Genomic DNA, 21,029 nt, shown 5'->3' on the forward strand with positions numbered 1-21,029 from the left:
GGTGTTAGCAATTCTCCGGTTTGAGCCCCGTGAGCTCACCTACACAAGCTAGGGTAAGCTGAAATAGCCTCTCAAGGCTATCAGCATAGGCTAAAAAAAAAAAAAAAAAAGCAATAAAAAGCTGTTATTTCAATATTACAAACAGACATTTCAATTTTATTTATTTGTATAGATATGTGACAGTAGTTATATCGGTTAATAATTTAAAGGCATTTCGATGCTTATCACTGATACAACAAATTAAAAGGGTCGGCCAACCGTTTCGCCAGTGAACCTTAAACTCATTATTTAATTTCACTTAATTTTGCGTTCGTAATCTTGAGCGAAGCCAAAGCAAGCACAATGCAAAGCATCAAGTAATCGTATTAAGATTTTATTTCAGAACTAGCTGACCCGGCAGACTTCATAGTGCCTCAATCGATAAATAAAAGACCTAAACTTTTGTATAAAACAAACTTAAAACAAACAAAAGGAATCCGTCCGACGGGGGACACATCAAAGGAAAAACAAAATTGTTATTTTTGTTTAATTCCGAGCATTTTCATACTTATCTACCTTTTAAACCTTCTCTGGACTTCCACAAATAATTCAAGATCAAAATTAGCCAAATCGGTCCAGCCGTTCTCGAGTTTTAGCGAGAATAACGAACAGTAATTCATTTATATATATATAGATTTCAAATACAAAAGTATACCGTTTCTGAACAAGAGCCTTATTTACTACGTTCCGAGATAAAATGATTACCCGTCGAACGCGCGCTCACTATAATATAAAAGGCTCGTAATTTTATTAGTACTCTATGAAAGGGCCTAATGCAAAACGGAAACGCTCCTCCCTTGAGACAAACTCAATTAATTCCCTTTAAACACGACTCGTTCCCAATAAAAGCCTTTAAAATTTTAAACACATTTCGTCTGAAGTAAACTTCGCGATACATTACCGGTCGGTAATGAGTTCCGACGCGGATTTTAACGTTGAATCGTCGATGGATATTAGTTTTGAGAGTTAGGGGTGTGTGCGCATGTCAGCTGCTAACTTGTTGGCTCGCGGAACGTTTTGGAGCGGCAGTGCGGCGCGGTGGCGCGAGCGAACGCGTGCTCCTCACTCTTTGAAACATTTCCGCACGGACGAGTTTCGATAAACGAATTTTCCGCGTTCTTTTCTTTTTTAAAGTTTGAAAACCACCGTTCGCCAAAGTTTGAAAACCATCGTTCGTATATTTTTGTATAGTATTTCGTTAGATACTTTCATATCGGATTCATAATTTATTTTATTGTTTATTATTGTGTGTAATTTATTTCCTTTTAAAAATGAAGCTTTTTATACTAAATATATATTTAGTTACAAATTGCTTGCGCGACGTTTTAAACTCTGTCAAATATTTTTTTTAAAAAGTGAATATTACATAAACTTTAAAAGTTCGAATGAAACTCTCGCATAAGTACTGCAACACTTGATGTGTTGAGATGGCATCGCTAATCATCGTTTGGGCCGTGCTGGCGTTACCGTTGGCAACGGGCCATCTCAACGTTCTCATCAGTCAAGCCGAAGTAATGAAGCTCTTAGGTAAGATTCAATTTAATTACAAACTATTTCATTAGCTAGTACGTGAGCACTCGTTAATTATAGCGTCTTTGGTATGCATGTGACTGTGAGGCGATTAAATATAATAATTATTGTGTTCCTGCTTGCTTGTACATAGTTTGCTAGTAATAGTTATTATTAATTCGAGTAGTTGTTTAATTAGAACTTACATTTAGTACATACCCTCTTTGGTTTCGTCAGTAAATTATAATTGACATTTGCGTTTATATCAAGAATTTTTATAGCAAATTTGATGACGGTAGTCAGCACATTCAAAGACGCAAAAAATATAAATTTGTTGAAAAATCATAAATTATAAAATTAAAATAATAAACGTGAGATTAAACCGTAAAAGAAGTTAGGATAAAGTCCAATATTTATGCTTCTTGTCTTACTCAATATGATATAACTAATATATCATACTTGATTTTCTGGAATGTTCTTAATCAACCCTATATTCCCGCATGTATTATATAATTACTATCGATAATAGAAATTACCTATGGTAGAGCGTATTGTGCGGTAAGGAAATGGCATGCCTAGTTCGACCAAGAATCGCTTAGGCATTTGGACATGATGAGTCGTAGCACGTTATGAGACTTCGAACTTACGCTTCTAGATGGGTGACCGTCTTGGCGCTGCTGTTGATACGGGCTCAAGTAACCACTTTAATACCAGAAGAGGTGGTTTGTTCATCGATAGGGGTTTCTTCTTCTCGGTCTTCAACTGCCTCATCATGATTCTGATTATTAAATTCAGCATATCTTGTGTTTAGCTTATGTAGCTTTATTATAGCTTATATTAAATTATTATTATATAGTTATTATGGTATATGTAGTTTTTTCTATATATTATATAGTTTGTATTAAATTATTTCAGTTGCTGACACCAAATATTAACGAACCTCTGGAGTAATAAGAAACTATAAACTACTTAATGTTGAAATGGTCCTTAACACGGTTTCTATTTGCTTCCTACCTCTAGTTACGTACTTTTTGGATATTTTGCTAGTATTTAAACATGTCTGCATTGTTTTTTACGTCATGATAACCAGCCCCGTCCCTTGATGCTACAGATGTGTAGAATCATTAAAATATTCATAAATATAGTCACAACTTCCCGTTCGAAATTTGTATCTAGCAAGCTTAGAACGTGCTCAGTGGTGTGGATTGGGAGAGGCCTATGTCCAGCAGTGGACGACTGTGGGCTGTTGATGATGATGATGATGATGAAGCTTAGAAAATATCGGCTGAGGCTATTCCAACATCCTCGAACGGCTCTATTGTTTCTATATAACTTTAACGTGTTTTGGTACAAACATGAAGAAACAGCGAAATATTGATATTTTGGTTTCTCATTCAATTTGACATAACAAGTCAGGAAACTACGCACTTCTGTTTACTGACAAGTCATATCTTTGACACTATCAAAACATGTTCGATTTACCGCGGGCTGAATCTGCAGCGACCCTCAGCTGCCCGAGATCAAAAAATGTAATTATCTACCCCCGATCTACCCTCAACCATTTATATTTGTTCTACAAATTCGACGTGTTTCATACGCAATCGGGAAGGGTCCATTGTATGAGACGATCTTCGTTTACGTGATTTTTAACGTACTACTAAACAATATCAGCTTTTATTTGTATATTATTTAATTCTATTATTTATAAATATATTTACTGGTGGTAGGACCTCTTGTGAGTCCGCACGGGTAGGTACCACCACCCCGCCTATTTCTGCCGTGAAGCAGTAATGCGTTTCGGTTTGAAGGGTGGGGTAGCCGTTGTAAATATACTGAGACTTTAGAACTTATATCTCAAGGTGGGTGGCGCATTTACGTTCTAGATGTCCATGGGCTCCAGTAACCACTTAACACCAGGTGGGCTGTGAGCTCGTCCACACATTTAAGCAATAAAAAAAAAATTTTTATAATTATCGTCTACGGTACAACAATGGAAACTAGCTACGAGCCATCACACACACCAAATAGTTTATTACTTTAGGGAGCTAGCGACGTCAGACCATCCAAATACGAATCTTATTAGAGATAAAAGAAACTTGTCGCTCTGCAATGCATTCCAATGACACACGATTGAGTCATAAAGCAACATGTCACAAGATAAATGTAAATAAAGATAATGCTATACGACAATCGTAGTAATATTTTGAAATTATTATATGAGATATTCGTTGCCAATTTTTATACTTTATTGTGCTCTTTACATTAAATATGGTGTTAACCATTAAATGTCTGAAGTGTCGTAGAAAGTCAAAGGGTGGAGTTTTTTTTTAAATATAAATGAAAATAGTAGAGACAAGAAAAAAAGAGAGGGAGTAAGTAACTTTATGTAACGAACGCTCGTGATATCTGGTAGTACCATTACCTAAAACCACTGCGTTTCTCCATAAGGCATCTCTAGAGATTTTTTCCGTGTTTAGTGCAAAGCATTTAAAAAAATTGGAATAACAGAAGTTTGCATGAGTTGAATCAGGCACATAAGCCTACCTTGTGATTTTCCTATGTAAATTTTCCTAACACCAAAGAGCTTGTCACGACTGGTATGAACTGACCGGGAAATGCCTTAAGATGCCGTCGGTTAGTCTTAAACTTGTTTGAGGCTGCTAGCTTGGTAGGCTGTAAGCTCGTTCGACAGATGGCTGTCAATACGATTTAAAAAGGCTAAATAGATTCATGTAGGTTTCAATCATAGGGAATTTTACTGTCCTACCACTGATATTTCCCACTTTTCTCGCCACCGGAGTAGAGTTATCCATACTACCTGGAGCCATTGAGTTTACCCACAGTGCGTTTCAAGAGATCTAAGCAATAAATCTAAGCAATAAAATAAAAAGAAATTTTTTGGCACGTACCATCCGGCTTAGATGTTTGTCGAGCGCTATGACTTGTCCTTCTTCAAACGAGACTTGTGGAGAGTACTTAGCGGTAGGCAGCGGCTTGGCTCAGCCCCTGGCATTGCTGAAGTCCATGGGCGACGGTAACCTTTCCCCATCAGGTGGGCCGTATGTACGTATGCCTGCAAGGGCAGTAAAAAAATTAAAAAAACATATCAATATAAATATTAGGACCCTATGAAGTTGTCGTTTAGCATACAGTAAATTAAAGTAATTGAACTATAAATGATTTATTTCTATCAATAAATATATGTACCCACGTTAGCGGTGCATCTCTGCCAGCGAGTGAATATTTTTTAATGTCCTTTCTGATGAAGATGGGTGTACAGGAGCCAACTAATTCTTCAAAGGCATTTTGTAGTGCCCCTCGGATATTGATTTTTTCCCAGCCAAGAAGTCGTGCTAACTTTGCGAGACTTGGTAAGTACGGTGAATGACGTAAAACTTTCAACCCCCTAGCTCTTGTGGCTTAAAAACACCCTGTTCTGTCATATATAGTCGAGCGTTGTCGCCTAGGAACAGCGTAGCGAGCGATTAACAATGGGTGATCCGAGCATCAACATCGTTGTGTCCAGATCTTCACAGTGAACATCCGCAGCAATGCGATGCTATTTGGTAAGAAGATGTAACGAATAATACCGGCACTAGACAACGAAACGGTCACTATGACTTTTTAGGAGTGAGCTTTGGTTTGGGGCTCTGCCTAGGTGCTGAACCAGAGCCTAATCAACATCATTACCGCTTACGATTTAAAAAAAATGCAGTTTTCATTGCAGGTAACAATTTGGTTTAAAAATCCCTTGGTTTCTGTGTATATTAAAAAAACGCAAGGCACACTTGAATGCGTTCATTGCGCTGGTAATAGTTTAGTTCGTGCGGCACCCACTCATGAAGATTTTACTTTGCCACTATAAATTTAGAAAATTTAGACTGGTACCTCACCAGATCTACTGCGAGGCTGTCCACACGTTTGGTGCAATAAAAAAACTAGATCAGTATAGGTTGCTCCAAGGGTTCACAAATAGAAGGATGAATTGCGCCATATTAGGCCATTTACCCAAAAGTTCCGGTTTTCAGCCGTACTATTTTATATATCAGGCAACGCCCATCTTGATAAAACCTTCATTTCTACAAATTCGTTAGAGTTACTTCGTTTTAGAGGTTATTATGCGATCACTCTTTCTTGGATCTAATTAAAGTTTAGAACTATAATCAAGGCTTGGAAATAAAAATGTAGAAGTTTTTAGATAATTTTTTCTAAATTAAAAATGTCTGCCTTTTTACAATCAGAAAATTTATTTAAATAAAGATTAAATATTTAGTTGCTTGCTCAGAGATATAGATAAAAGGAAATTAAATAAATAATTACATGAAAAAGTACATCTCAAATGCACGTTACAATTTAAAAGTTGCAACTCCTTTTTGAACTAACTCGATACAAAAAAATTAGTTACGAAAATAAAACCTTCATTTAAAAACTCCGATAAATCATTCAAATGACAAATGACAGTGGCATGTGTCAAAAATAATAGAGTGCAACGACATCTGTGAACGGGGGAATTAATGATAGTTCAAACATCAATTTAGGCGGTGTCTTATCGCATCGTGGCAGTGTAGGGGTGCCCACTACTTACAATATGGCGATTTAACTCTGGAGACATTTTTGGCTTAGTGGTTAGTTTTTATTTGAGATATTAAAGAAATAAGAAAAACCAAATTATGGTATTAAGGAATTAAATAAAAGAAAATTTTAATGGTTAGTTATGAGCATAATAAAGTTATGTTCTAGATTAGTCAAACCCTTGTTGACTTTTGTTTGATTTGACTTCAATTCGATCGCAACCACATACTTCATAGAATCACTTTACTATACCAATTTGACGATTTCCTGCGAATTTCATCGAAATTGATCCAGCCGTTTCGAAGTTTTTACAGAATAATACAATAATACAAACATTCATTGACTTTTGTATCTATAGATTGATGACTAATTCTAAAATTAGATTTTTTTTATTGTACTGTAAGTTAATATACGAGCATACGATCCATTTCTCAACGCTCATCGAAGAGCACAATGCCAGAGGCATAACCAAGCCGCTGTCAACGAAACGCTAAAAATGTTTATTACAGATATATTGGGATTACGTAGGGATAATAAATAGCTTAGCCATCTCGGCTAATTTTTGCTGCGAATCAGTCATGCGTTCTGTTTTAAAAGATGGGACAGTGCTTGTAAAATGCATTATGAGATTTCGGTCATATATCTTAAGGTTAAGATTTAGTTGTCTATAAGCTCACGCGAACAAAGAATATCTAAATAATTCTTTTTTTATTAGACACAACATTATGTTCAGCCTAAAATTTTAGCTGAAACTAAATTGCCTAGCAGTCAATTACTACTGTAGCTACATAGTAAAACTTCCAAAGTGGACGGGAAATTATGACATGCGTTTCATATTAAAGAAGTTCACCCTCCGACATTAGGAAACAGCCCACTTGTTGATGGACGTAGCCGAGGAAACTAACCGTGAATTAGAAATGATTCTCGGTCAAACATAATTATTATATTATGAATTGTAATTAAGCCTTGCTTAAAGCTTAAAATGGGTTGATTGAATTGTAAGCTTTGCACTCGAATTACAGCAGAGGAAAAATAAAAATTAATTTCCAATAGTAATTGTTCGTTCCAATTTTGAAATCATTCTTGATGAACAAGATGTCCTAAATTTTTTTAAAGCACCGTATCATACAGACATTTTTCCTGGTAGAAGTTTTATTTAAATTTGTTAAATTTTCAATAACTTTGGTGTCATCCCAAAAATGTTGTTAATTTGTTAATTTGTAAATCAGTTAATTATTCTAAATCGATCCTCATATAATATGTATATTTCTGTTTCTCTCACGTATATTAAAAATTTCATGACTGTTTGAATACTTTAAACGTCAAAACGAAAGAAAGTATATATAATTTATATTTATAAGGTAAGTGATTGTAAATGTCAGAAATGATGATTAGGTTAAATAAATGAATGACTAGATTAACTTGTAAAACAGTTTTGAGTCATAACAGAATAAGGCAAATCCCAAAAAAAATATTATAAATATTATAGAAACATATCCGCACTGTGTATTCAGACACGAACTAACTAATAATCGTTGCCGGTAATTTGTTTCGAGTCGTATTACTTTTTAATTGGACCGGTTTTCGCCTGTCATTTCTCACCGCCGGTTCCGGTACGCTTCGGCAGTACATCACGACGTATGATGAAGTGGGTGCGTAAAACATACAAATTAGCTCAAGTCAATTTTAGTTATGGCATGGATCGTGTTACCCGATCTTTTAACTGATGTAGTTTGTAGAGTCGATTTTTCGGTGTTTCGTTTCTGTTGACTATTCAATTTGATAAGAGATTATGGTGTTTATCAATTAAGCGGAGTGCAAGAGATTCGGTTTTAATGTATAAGTTTATTCTGTCAAAAAGGATATATTTGCAAGGAATGCATAAATACTTTCTTAATATGTTTAGCCGATACCAAACTTTTTTTTATTGCTTATATGGGTCGACCACCTCACAGGCCACCTGGTGTTAAGTGGTTAATGGAGCCCATAGATATCTACAACGTAAATACGCCACCTATCTTGAGATATAAGTTCTAAGATCTCAGTATAGTTACAACGGCTGCCCCACCCTTCAAACCGAAACGCTTTACTGCTTCACGGCAGAAATAGGCGGGTTGATACCTACCCGTGCGGACTCACAAGAGGAGTGAAAGATCTTGACTTGAATTATATAAATTTTTTTGATCTAGCTTCCTGATTTGAAGTATTGATTTTTTATGTTACGATCTGACACTGGTTAGTAGATCATTATCTCCATGAGCCCTGAGGCTCAAGTTTATATTGTATCGCGTTAAAGATTTGCCACTCTTGAAATCAGAACGCACGAGTGCTTCGCGTTAGGAACAGGTAAGATGTTACTGGTTACTTACTAGATGTTACATGCGGACTACAATACACCTACACATTATATTATCAGAATGTACACAAATTTATACTTTTTCCCCGTTCTCATATCCGTATCTCGTGAGAGTTTGCTATAAAATCACCGAATTATACGCGGAGAATTAAATTTCGAAACTCTCCATAGACACAAGTACCTACTGGGCGCAAGATAAATTCCATTTATAATTTACGATTACATATAATTTGAACGATACGTTATTCATTCCCACTAAAGTCTACTTACTCGCTTATTTTATCCACATACGAACAAAGCCACAATAAATGATATCGTTAAGTACAACGCTATATTTCAGCGTTTATCATTTTTGGCCGAGCACCTCCCACATGGAAAATACGACTGGATGTGCGTGTTATTATTACCATTTTGTGTTTTCACTAAATTTACGATTGCTCTCGGGTTTTATTTTGTTTTATAACAACGCTAAGCGATACGATCTTTGTGAATGTGACAATTGGAATAAAGCGCGGTTTTGTTTTTGAAATAAGACGGTGACATGCGAGATGTTAGCAAGGTTTTTAGAAAAAAATATTTTAAATAAAAGTTTTCCTTTTATCAAACTAGTTTTAATGCTTTAGGTTGCATAGGCATAATAACTTTTTTTTTTTGCGTTTTATTGAGTTTTGATAATCTTATTTGTGGCATACTATTGCTCTTTTTGGAATACATTATTTTACCTTTCTATAATACTGTATGCTTCATTAACAGTTAATATTTAAATTGGTCGTGAAAATTCATAATTGTCCATCATTGACTACTGATTGTTTTTGGATATTTAAAATACCTTCTCTATAGTACTAGCTTCTCAACAAGTTGAATATAGCGTTTCGCGACGAGATGGCCGGTTCATAGAACGCCTCGTTGTACAGGGAAGGGTTGATGGTACAAGACCGCGCGGGAGGTCACCAATGCGGTGGACCGACCAAGTTAAAACTGCAGTGGCAGGTCCCCCAAATGAGTGCAGCAGAATGGCCTCGAGCAGGGAGAGATGGTAGAACATCGTGAGACGCATTTTATTGCTTTGATGGGTGGACGAGCTCACAGCCCACCTGGTGTTAAGTGGTTACTGGTCACTGGACGTCTTATCTTTTAGGCCACGACGACTTCAAAAGTCTGCCCCTTCCAACACTACATGACGATCACGACCACTCTGTCAAGAGTGACAGGATTGAGAAGGAAGAAAATCCATAATAAACGTTTTCGAGGTCTATCTCGTGTTGAGCGGATCTCAGAGTTATTATAATCTGAATGCCACCAACCCTCTTGAGACTGCCGTGGTCCGCCTATGGAGCAACTAACAGCTTCTCCAAATAATTTATCATGTATTCAAGGTGATGTGTTAACGGACGACTCGCAAGACAAAGGAGTGTCGTGTGAAAAAAATCAAACATGCAAAATTTGTAATATGTCAATATCATACGAAGTGTGTTAAAAAAAAATGTGTAAAGAAAACCTCTTCAGTTTTAAAAGTATTTTTCTTAAACAATTTAACACACCTGTAATTCAATGAATAGAGTAGTTCAATCTTGCATAGTATAATAATATTGTTTAAATATTAATTTACATACAAATATTAAGGATTTTAAATCTTGTTTTCGTATCTTTATAACAGAAAACGCAGTTAAGTCTTTTATTGTCTGGAATATTTGAAATAATGGTGGTAGCACCTCTTGTGAGTTCGCGCAGTTAGGTACCACCACCCTGCCTTTTCCTGCCGTGAAGCAGTAATGCGTTTCGGTTTGAAGGGTGGGGCAGCCGTTGTAACTATACTTGAGACCTTAGAACTTAAATCACAAGGTGCTGTATGGGCTCCAGTAACCACTTAATACCAGATGGGCTGTAAGCTCGTCCACCCATCTAAGCAATAAAAAATAAAAAAATCTACATATATTATGTACTACAGTTTAAAATAGCAAAACAATGTATCCTTCGTAAACAGCTATTGTCGATTCCGTATACAATATAAATGATGGGAATCGCGTGGCATGCAGCAGGACAGGCCATTTGTCAGCGCGTCCTAGCCAATTACTATTTTACAGACTGAACACTGAAAATTACATGTCTAACCAATATTGTCTTCGGCTTTCCTGCAAGCCTGTAAATGATATATAGTCCACGATGCGCTGCTATTTTCATTATGTGTAATTATAGTTTACAATGTGTTAAGACTAAGTATAAACGTAGCTTTGTTTCGGTTCGATTTATGTTCATTATAATAACAACACGGCAACTATTCTTAGTTGAAAAAAAAACGCTAAAGTTTTTTTGTTTAGAAATGAATAAGCAAGATATCCTGAACTTTATCTTAAGATATTCTTCAAAGAAGAAGTTTTCACGAAAGATGTTCGCATATATTAACTGTTTAATATTATTATTATTATTATATATTATACGTGAATAATATTATTATAATTTCCGTAATTACTGGTGGTAGGATCTCTTGCACGGGTAACTCGTTGTAACTATACTTGAGACCTTAGAACTTATATCTTTAGGTGGATGGCGCATTTACGTTGTTGATGTCTATGGGCTCCAGCAACCACTTAACACCAGGTGGGCCGTGAGCTAATCTAACCATCTAAGCAATAAAAAAAATATCTACATGGATCTATTGGGATTACCCAAGACTCCTAAATATCTTTGTTTAAATTAAAATCTAGAATAATTCCTAGTCCTATTATTAATATTATCGGGTATTTACTTAAACATATACTCCCCTAGAAGTATCTGGTAATCTCTAAGAGGCGGTAGTCGCATATTATGTATAGAATAATTCAGAAGGAAATTTGATCAGCGATTTGAAATTGCAGTGCAAGTTCAAAAGCTGGATCTCTTCTGAATTTGCACTGCGTATTACGAACTCGGCGGTCATCGAATTATTCTTTTTTTTTTTTATCCTACCTAAGCTGGTAGCCTTGAGAGGCTATTCCAGCGTAACCCTAACTAGTAGGTGAGCTCACGGGGCTCAAACCTGACGACGTTGCTAACACGAACCCTAGCAAGAGCCGTGCTTCGTCGAATCTACCACCGGATCGGAAACGCGACCCACTGAGAAGATCCGGCGAGAAACTCAGTGGGCTGTGTCTGAGGGTTAATTTACTCGTCGAGCCCTTCGTCGCGAGCGACGGGTTCCACGAGAACGGTGACTGGTGCTAGAAGTGCCTAAAGGCACCGTTAGTGAATCGGGAGGATCCGAAATGACGTGTTTTGGGCGACGTCGACTGCTTTCCATTCTTTCCGCAGGATCGGGAATGTCAAATTATTCCAAATGAAGTTTTTATTATGTACGTTGCCTTTATGGTTTCTTTCGATAGAAGCTGGCGTTCAATGACGTTGCAGACTCCCATTAAGTTTATGGCCGACGCTTGTAGACACGTAAGCTGTTTAAGCGCATCTGCGCCATTAAACTACGTAAAACATAAAGTAGACTGGTCGGTACCTGAGACAATTTTTATTATTCTTCAAATAAAAACAGCTGACCGTTTCTATTTAAATATATTTTCAACTATTGTTAGTTGAAATTAAAGCCTGTATTGTGCATTATTTGCTTGAAGTCATCGTGGTCCAAGATGCATTCGTATCGAGCGATATAACTATGCAGATTGTCGAATCCCGCATGAAGGTACCAATTTTTCTAATAAACTAACGTGTGTAATAAAAATCAAACTCACAAAATAATAATTTACGTAGTTACTGGTCGCACGGCATCTTGAAAGCCCACTCGGGTAAGATACCAACCACATCCTGCCTATTTGTGCCGTGTAATTCGTTTAGGTTTGAAGGGTTGTATTGTAAAACTGAAACTTAGAAATCATGTTTCAAGACGGGTGGCAGCATTGACGTGATTGATGTCTATGTGTTCCTGTGACCACTTAACATCAGGTTGGGCCTATAATCGTCCACCTTACCTAGTATTATTTTATGCGTGTGTGGTGGTGATTATAGGCCGCATATGAGGCAAAACATCAGGAATGTCATAAGTATTGACGTGATACCGAAACTAATACGAACAAAACGAAACAAATACACAATTTTTCCGCTCGGTCTGTCAATGAAACAATATTTCGTATTCGAGAAAACATTATTTTCGGCCACTTGTTGCGGCGACGGCTGTGCGTACGTGCGGAATCTTATGACAGGGTCGGATTCTAAGTTATTGGAGATAGTTTTTATATGCTGTCAAACTTACCTCAGTGCGGTTTTGTTCGTAAGAACTAACAACAAGAACATGGCCTTCTTCAAACGAGGCTTCTGAAAGTACTTAACGGTAGGCCACAACTTTGGTCTGTCCCTGGTATTGCTTACGTCCATGGGCGACGAAACCACCCATCACTAAGTGAGCCGTATGCTCGTCTGCCTACAAGAGTAATAAAAAACAGAACACATTTTTTATCTAATAAGTAAGTAAATAATAAATGTTCTCACGAATCTCATTTTTTATTTATTGCTTAGATGGGCTGATGAGCTCACAGCCCACCTGGTGTTAAGTGGTTACTGGAACCCAGCCCATAGATATTTACGACGTAAATGCGCCACTCACCTTGAGATATAAGTTTTAAGGTCCCAAGTATAGTTTTAACAGCTGCCCCACCCTTCAAACCGAAACGCATTACAGCTTCACGGCATAAATGGGCAGGGTGGTGCTACCTACCTGTGCGGACTCACAAGAGGTCCTACCACCAGTAATTAGGCAAATTATAATTTTGCGAGTTTTGATTTTTATTACACGACGTTAAAGTCAATCGTGAACATTTGTTAAGTACGTATTTCATAAGAAAAATTGGTGCCCGCCTGGGATTCGAACACCGGTGTATCGCTAGTTATGTATGAATGCACCGGACGTCTTATCCTTTAGGCCACGACGACTTTAAAACACATTTTTCTTTTTAACCTACCAGCCGTCCTGACACATGAGTTCAAAGGTTCCATTAAACTGCAACGCTTTCTTTCTTTGCAGCAGAAATAGACATATCATCAGTAGATACAGGCTCGACGATAGCAGCATCCATTTGCTACACTTAAGCACGAGAGCTTAGGAGTAAAAATGTTTCAATGATTATTAGGATGAAGCCTGGGTCTTATAGCCCCTCTTGAAGAAAATGGCGAGAGAGAGCAGCGCCAGAAACATGGAAGTTGACCAACAACTTCATGAGGCCATGGAAGCCAACGTAACTGCCGACCCTAACCCTCCACAACTGGAGGGACAAACATTGCCTCAAGCTCAACCTGAGCCGTTGGGCAATACTCTGCCCCCTCTTCCCCCCCCCCTCAGCGCGAGCAGCGCAGCGGTCGGCAGGCCTCACAGCCTGCCGGCTTAGCTGCATGGCTTCTCGCGCTCTGGGAAAAATTGTCCGAGGTGGTCTCCGGAGTGATCCGCGAGATCGCCTCGGGAGCCAGCCCTTTCGGGGCTCTCTTGTCGGGGTTCTACCGAATGATTGCGCAGTTCAATGGCTAGCCAGGAACTGCGCATCATTTATTGGAACCCCGGCGGGGTAAAAACCCGCAAGAACGATCTCTTGGTCCTCGCCCGGGAGTACAACCCTGAGGTTGTGCTCCTGGGCGAGACCAAGCTACGTCCTCGGGATGTGTTCAGGATTCCAAACTACTTCATGTACCGACGTGACGAGGTGAGTCCTGCCGGGACGCCGTTCAGGGGCACTGCGGCGCTCGTCAGGCGAGACGTGGTGCATGATCAGTTGGATTTGCTGGCCTTCACATCGACAAGGTCGATCGGTGTGAGGATCCACACCTCGGGGGGAGATATGCGGGTTTATGCCGCGTATAGACCCCCGGGGCCTGATTTCCACCCCGGGGACATAAGACGGGTCCTGAATTGCGACAGCCGCCCAGCTCTGCTGGTCGGGGACCTCAACGCGAAGCACGTCGCGTGGGGCTCCCGACTCAACTCAGCAGTGGGCAGGCGGCTGTTAGAAGATGCCGATAGGGGCGACTACTCTGTGGTTCTCCGACGAACCCACGCACATTCCGACCGCCGCGCAACTCCAGCCCGACGTGTTGGATGTGTGCGTTCACAAGGGGTTACGGTGCCCCTTAACTATTGAGGCACTGTACGACCTGGGTACCCCCCATCTCCCTATCCTGGTCACACTGGGAATGGGGCTAACCCGGGTTGCGACCTCGCCCCTACGACCGAAGGTCGACTGGGAGCTCTTTAAGAGACGCCTAGTCGACCTTCCCGTAATTCAGGACCCCAACACCCCTGAGGGGGTCGACGACGCGGCAGTCCGCCTTGTCGACTCCATCAGGGGAGCGATCGACCAGGCGACGACTCTTGTGCCCAGCGGCGGGCCCAGAGGTATACTCCCGGCCCATCTGAAAGCGATTATTCGCCGGAAGAGGGGACTGAGGAGGCTCTGGGCGACAACTCGTTGTCCCAGGATCAAGCGCGAGCTTAATGAGCTGGAAGCGGAGTTGGCGGCGAAGATTAGCTCCTATCGGGGCTATGCGTGGGAGGAACGGATCGAGGAGGCCCGTGAGGACCCCTCGTCCGTGTCCCTCCACCGACTTTGCCGCCAGCTCTCAAATCGGCCTGCCCCGACTTGTCCACTCGTGGACGAGAGGGGCAACCGATGCTTCTCGGCTCAGGCCCGCGCCGATGTCCTGGCCGTAATGCTGGAGCGGCAGTTCGCTCCAAATAACTCTGCACCCTCAGAGGCCGCATTCATAGCCGCAGGCGTAGCACGCCTACTCTCCTCCACGGTGCCACCGTTGGGAGATGGTGATTTCATCACTCCCAGAGAATTGCGCCTCTCCATCAAGCGGATGAAGAGGCGCAAGGCGCCGGGCGAGGACGGTATTCCCTCCCTCGCATTTTTCCACTTCCCCGAAACGGTCGTGTCATTCATGACACGACTGTTCAATTCCATTCTGTCCACAGGACACATCCCGGGAATTTGGAAATTGGGCAAGGTTATTGCCCTGCCCAAACCCGGCAAGGATAGGAGAAATCCCTCCAGTTATCGTCCGATCACTCTGCTGTCGCATATGGGCAAGTTGTTCGAGCGGCTGCTGCTGAGAAGGGTGTCGCCGCACATCCTTCTCAGACCCGAGCAATTCGGGTTTCGCAGCGGTCACTCGACAACGCTGCAATTGGTCCGCGTTATGCACCACTTGGCGGATCGGTCCAACGCGCGCCAGTACACGGCCGCAGTCTTTCTCGATATCGAGAAGGCCTTCGACCGTGTCTGGCATGCGGGACTGATCCACAAGCTGTTGCAGAACACGGACCTCCAGCACGCCTATGTGCGACTGCTGGGGTCGTACCTGGAGGGAAGATCCTTCCTTGTCGCGGTCGAGGGCGCAAAGTCGTCGGTGCGCCCAGTCACGGCCGGAGTTCCCCAGGGAAGCGTCCTGGCACCAGTCCTCTACGCTCTCTACACCAACGACATTCCCACGCTTGAGGGCAACCTCCAAGCGTGGGAAGCCGACGTGAAGTTGGCGCTGTTTGCCGACGACAGCGCCTACTTCTCGTCCTCTAATTTCCCCTCTGCGGCCATTTCGAGGATGCAGAGGCTGTTGGACCTACTGCCCCAGTGGCTGGACCGATGGAGGGTCGCGGTCAACGTGGGGAAGACCGCGGCGATCCTCTTCGGTCCGGTCCGCACAAGAGTCGTCCCAGGACAGCTCAGTCTTCGTGGAGTCAATGTCGAGTTTAGGCCCAGTGTCCGATACCTGGGAGTCAGTATCGACCGGAGTTTGAGGATGACCGCCCACGCCAAGTCGGCGTTGGCGGCCGCCCGCTATGCGAGGTTTCTCCTCCGGCCGGTGTTGGCCTCCAGGTTGCCGACCAGGACTAGACTCGGCATTTACAAGACGTATGTTCGTTCCCGTATCACGTACGCAGCTGCGGCCTGGTATCACCTCATCCCGCAGATCATGCGGGTGAAGTTACAGGCCCAGCAGAATCTGGCTCTTCGCACGATAGTCGGAGCAGGGCGTTACGTCAGAAATGACGTAATCGCCCGGGATCTAGATGTGGAGTCGCTCGAGGAGTTCATTCGGAGGCTAGCTCGTAATATGTACGAGCGGGCTGACGGTGGACCCCACGAGCATCTCCACAATATAGCTCCCTTGCACGCCAGACCACCTGATGGTAGGGCGCTACCAAGGGAGCTACTGGAACCCCCGGCTATGGTAAGATAGTCGGCTTAACCGGAGTGATATGGGAGTGCTCATAATGAGTGCCCCCATGGGACTGAGCTGTCCACACTCTTCATTTCCCCCCATACTGTTGGGGTGCCCCCCTATAGGGACCCATTTCTATCACCCGTTTGGGTGAACCACTCCCCCTTCAGGGGAGTGACTTACCTCGGTCCCTCCCCGCGACGGTCTTCCCCTTCTGGGGAGCCCTTAGCGGGTGAGCGCCAAACTAGTGCCGCGGCTCCCCCTCTGACTTGTAGAGGTGGGGCCGCGGCATGGGGCCGGTGGCGGGCCCCGGTTTAGTTGCTGACTGCTGCTCTGTTGTATATAGTGTATAGTTAGTTAGTACTTAGTTTGTAGTTAGTTTATAGTTTATAGTTAGAGAAAAAAAAAAAAAAAAGCAGCCGGCGCTGGGGTGCGTCGTCCACGGGCATCGTTCCTCCAGCAAATATCAAGCCCATCGTTATTAAATATAAGTATATATTTTTTGTCGATGCGAGAGTGCCGAGCACGCTGCGAACAGCCCCCCCCAATCCCATCTTGCAACCACTTCACCCCTGCCCTGTGTGGCAGGGAGCTTCGTTCCGGGCAGTGGGGTTTGCCCCGAGGCCCACTCCGTGACCCCGAAAGGGGGTACGACGACCCTTCTTCTTCTTATAGCCCAGAAAATTAGGTCGTGAATCAAAACAAACTAGTAGTACTATGAGACTGTCTCTGAAGATGTCAATGAGACTAAGACAAAAATAATCAGGGAAAGTAAATTTAATATTTTATTTAATTTTGAACTATCAAATTTCCATTGTCCACAAACAGCAGTGTGGCTATTTTTTCATAAATCAAGGCTGATTTCTATCTGTATTTCACATTAAAATAGTTCATTTTATGACGATGCATTGGTATATAGTGCTTAGCAAGCCAGACTCGTCTCAACGTCGGGGTCAATGTCCTTGTTAAATATCTTCGAGTCCTGGACTAGTTCTTGTTTCGTATATGTTTCCAATATACCAGAGAAACACTTTTTATATATAATCTAATTCTTTCCCAAATCCGCCCCTTTGAAGAACTCTGAAATAATGTCATTGTTGTCCCTAAAGGCCGTCCGCTCTGCGACCTTTGTCAGCAAATTAACCGGAAATCCGATACAGTTACGATATTGGTTAATATTATGACGTTCGTGATAGTCTTACTAACTGCCCCTAACTATAGTCGGAGACTTGACTATTCAACTATAAGTTAGTTTATTAATGTACCGAAAATAATAATGGATTTGGGTTTCGTATCGTGTAATCCGCTGGAGTCGAGATACTGTTTTTGATAAACGCTCTCAACTTTGTACTTTAGTTACATTTAAGTTCGAATACAGTGGGATTTGTTATGTTCGTCCAAAATAACCTTACGATAGTAATTAAATTATTAAATCCAGTGTAATAATAGGGTTCCCACTTTAATTATAAAAGTAGTTTTAAATGTCAATTTTCGTAAAATTTAAGAATCCAGATGTACTTTATTGATGTGAGTTCTATCCGATGATTTGCAAGCGAAGTAAAAATTGTCCCTTCGTAATAAAGTGACACTCTACAAAACTTGCATATGTACGGTCATGCAAGTGTAGTGTTCGCACACGCGGCCAGCACTAACTTGAAACCCCCTCCAAACATACAATCCCGTTTTTGCAGGATAGCCGTCAGAGCCTCGTGGTAAATCAGAAACGTGGACCTCCACGATGACATGGACCTAGAGTCCATCAATAAGTATCTACAAACGGCATCAGTGCGCCATTTCGAAAAAGCGGCGCGACGCGAGAACCATCTCATCGTGACCGCCGGTAACTACATCCCCGATCCTGCGGCCCGAATAGTAAACAGTCGAAGTCGCCCAAAACACGCTATTTCGCCCGTTATTTCGAATCCTCCCGATCCACTACAGGTGCTTTTAGATAGCTCAAGCACCAGTCATCGTTTTCGTCGCTCACGTCACTTGCGATGAAGGGCTCTGAGAAAAAATTAACCCACAGACACAGCCCACTGAGTTTCTCGCTGGATCTTCTCAGTGGGGCGCGATTCCGATCCGGTGGTAGATTCTGCGAAGCACTGCTCTTGCTAGGATTAGTGTTAGCAACGTCGTTAGGTTTGAGCCCCATGAGCTCACCTACTTGTTAAGATTACGCTGAAATGGCCTCACAAGGCTCATGAGCTTAGGTAGGAAAAAAAAAGATATGAAATGAAGTGACTGTGTATATTACCTATATATCCTTTTGATAGTAGAATCATTCTCCAAGCCGATCGATAATTCATTTAGAGTGAAGGCAGAGTGAGTAATATAAATAAATGGTTTTCCATTTCCCGTCTTTTTAGATCTGCCTGTTGAATGTTGATCGTAAGCCGAATGAAAATATACAAATAAAGATGGAGCTTCTCGATGCCTTTATAATACTTGATCACTAGCTTAAGGTGTAGGTACATTTGTAAATCTAAATCTACGAAATGTGAAATATTAGTCGAAGACAATTCGGGGTCACTGTTATTGAATAGTGTATCAAAGCATGGAGGTTACAGCTTGAGTCTTCCAATGTTTTTGTACGTTCATAAGATTTGACTAATGGTCCGGCTGTCAGGAACATTCGCATTCTCCCAGCGTCTTAGGAAAGCGACAGTCTATGCAACTTAATGTAGGTAGCTACAATAATACAACTCCGGTTCTGTACTATTAATTCATAACTTCAGGAATTCAATAATATAATTTTTTCCACTACACAAATATTCCGTCTACATCCAATTTAATGTTTGTGTTGGAATCTAGCGATTAAAATGTTTGTTATGGGTGCATTTTATAATATACCTCAAAAGCAATAGGTATTGGAAACGTATATATTCTCTTGAAAGTATATTAAAAGGACGCACTACGTCTATAGTTATACTAATATTATAAAGAGGAAAGATTTGTTTGTTTGTATTGAATAGGCTCCGAAACTACTGAACCGATTTGAAAAAAATTATTTCACTGTTTGGAAGCTACACTATTCCCGAGTGACATAGGCTATAACCTCTTTTGAAAAAAATTAGGGATCTTTACTAAAACTCCAATAATGTAACCCAAGGTTTAAAAAAAATACCTAAAATATTCTTTACATCGCGTGCCCTGCGAAAACTATTGATGATAGAATAAAATAATGTGCTACGACTTTATAGAACACATTATTAATTACAAAAAGTGTCGCGACAGCATATGTCTAACTATTGTAGGGTGGCCCATAAGTCCTTTGGTATGAAAAAAAATTTATTAAAATAAAACTAATTACATTATGAATTAAATTTTTATTTACATAAAAAGCTTAAAAAACGGGAATTATTTTTTGAAAATAACATCTCCTAAATGTAATCCGTTGCGATCACGGCACTCTTGCAAACGACGTCTAAAATTGTCGATGACTGCGCGGCACGTCACTGCTGAAATGCTTGTCATTTCTCTGCGGATGTTTTCTTTTAGGGCCTCAATTGACCGCGGGTTTGTGTCGTATACTTTAGCCTTAAGGTAGCCCCACAAAAAAAAATCCATCGGGGTCAGATCTGGACTACGTGGAGGCCAGGAAATGTCTCCTCTCTTAGAGATAACTTTGCCAGGAAAAAGTTGACGGATAACGGGCATAGCAGTGTTAGAGGTGTGAGAAGTGGCCCCATCCTGTTGAAACCACGTCCTGGCATTAAAGCCTGAAAAGTTTTGCAATTCTGGTATGAAAAACTCTTCGATCATAGCCACATATCGCTCCGACGTAACAGTAACTGCGCGCCCTCTGCCATCCTCAAAGAAGTAAGGCCCTAGGATACCATGGGCTGACATAGCGGCCCAAACAGTCACTTTCGGACTATGTAAGGGCTTCTGATGCTTAAGTTTTGGATTGATGGGGCTCCAATAGCGGCAATTTTGTTTACTAACATGCCCGTTAAGATGGAAATGAGCCTCGTCAGAGAACATTATGTTATTGAAGGAAGTAAACCGATTCAACATTTCATTCGCATAATTTTGTCTTTGAATACCGTCAGTTTCCTTTAATTCTTGAACCAACTGAATTTTGTAAGGGTGCATATGTAAATCTTTCTTCAAAATCCGTTGTAACGATGTCCTGGATACGTTTAATGCTCTGGCGCGCTTACGAGTTGACTGTGTCGGATTTTCGCGAATAGACTGTGTCACTGTGTCTATGTTTTGTTCCGTACGTGACGTCCTTGGGCGACCCAACCGCGGTTTATCTAACGTCGAACCGGTCTCCTCGAACTTAGCAACCCAGTTCTTAATCGTTTGAAGAGTTGGAGTGTCGTCAAAGTTGTGTAAACCTTTGTGTTCTCGAAAT

General features: G+C 41.2%; 1 protein-coding gene across 2 annotated transcripts in view; it reads left to right on the forward strand.

Annotated features, from left to right (window-relative positions):
- The first annotated feature begins 1,059 nt into the window (after positions 1 to 1,059).
- The window catches only part of Drl-2 (tyrosine-protein kinase derailed 2), a 66,281-nt gene continuing 46,311 nt past the window's right edge, over positions 1,060 to 21,029 (forward strand). For both annotated transcript variants that reach the window (XM_028176843.2, XM_028176844.2), the window contains exon 1: positions 1,060 to 1,566. In XM_028176843.2, coding sequence (XP_028032644.2) covers positions 1,467 to 1,566 — 100 coding nt within the window. In that variant the 5' untranslated portion in view covers positions 1,060 to 1,466. The remainder of the gene's footprint in view (positions 1,567 to 21,029) is intronic.

This window comes from Bombyx mandarina, chromosome 05 (assembly GCF_030267445.1).
Source record: "Bombyx mandarina strain Sakado chromosome 05, ASM3026744v2".
Taxonomy (NCBI): Eukaryota; Metazoa; Arthropoda; class Insecta; order Lepidoptera; family Bombycidae; genus Bombyx; species Bombyx mandarina.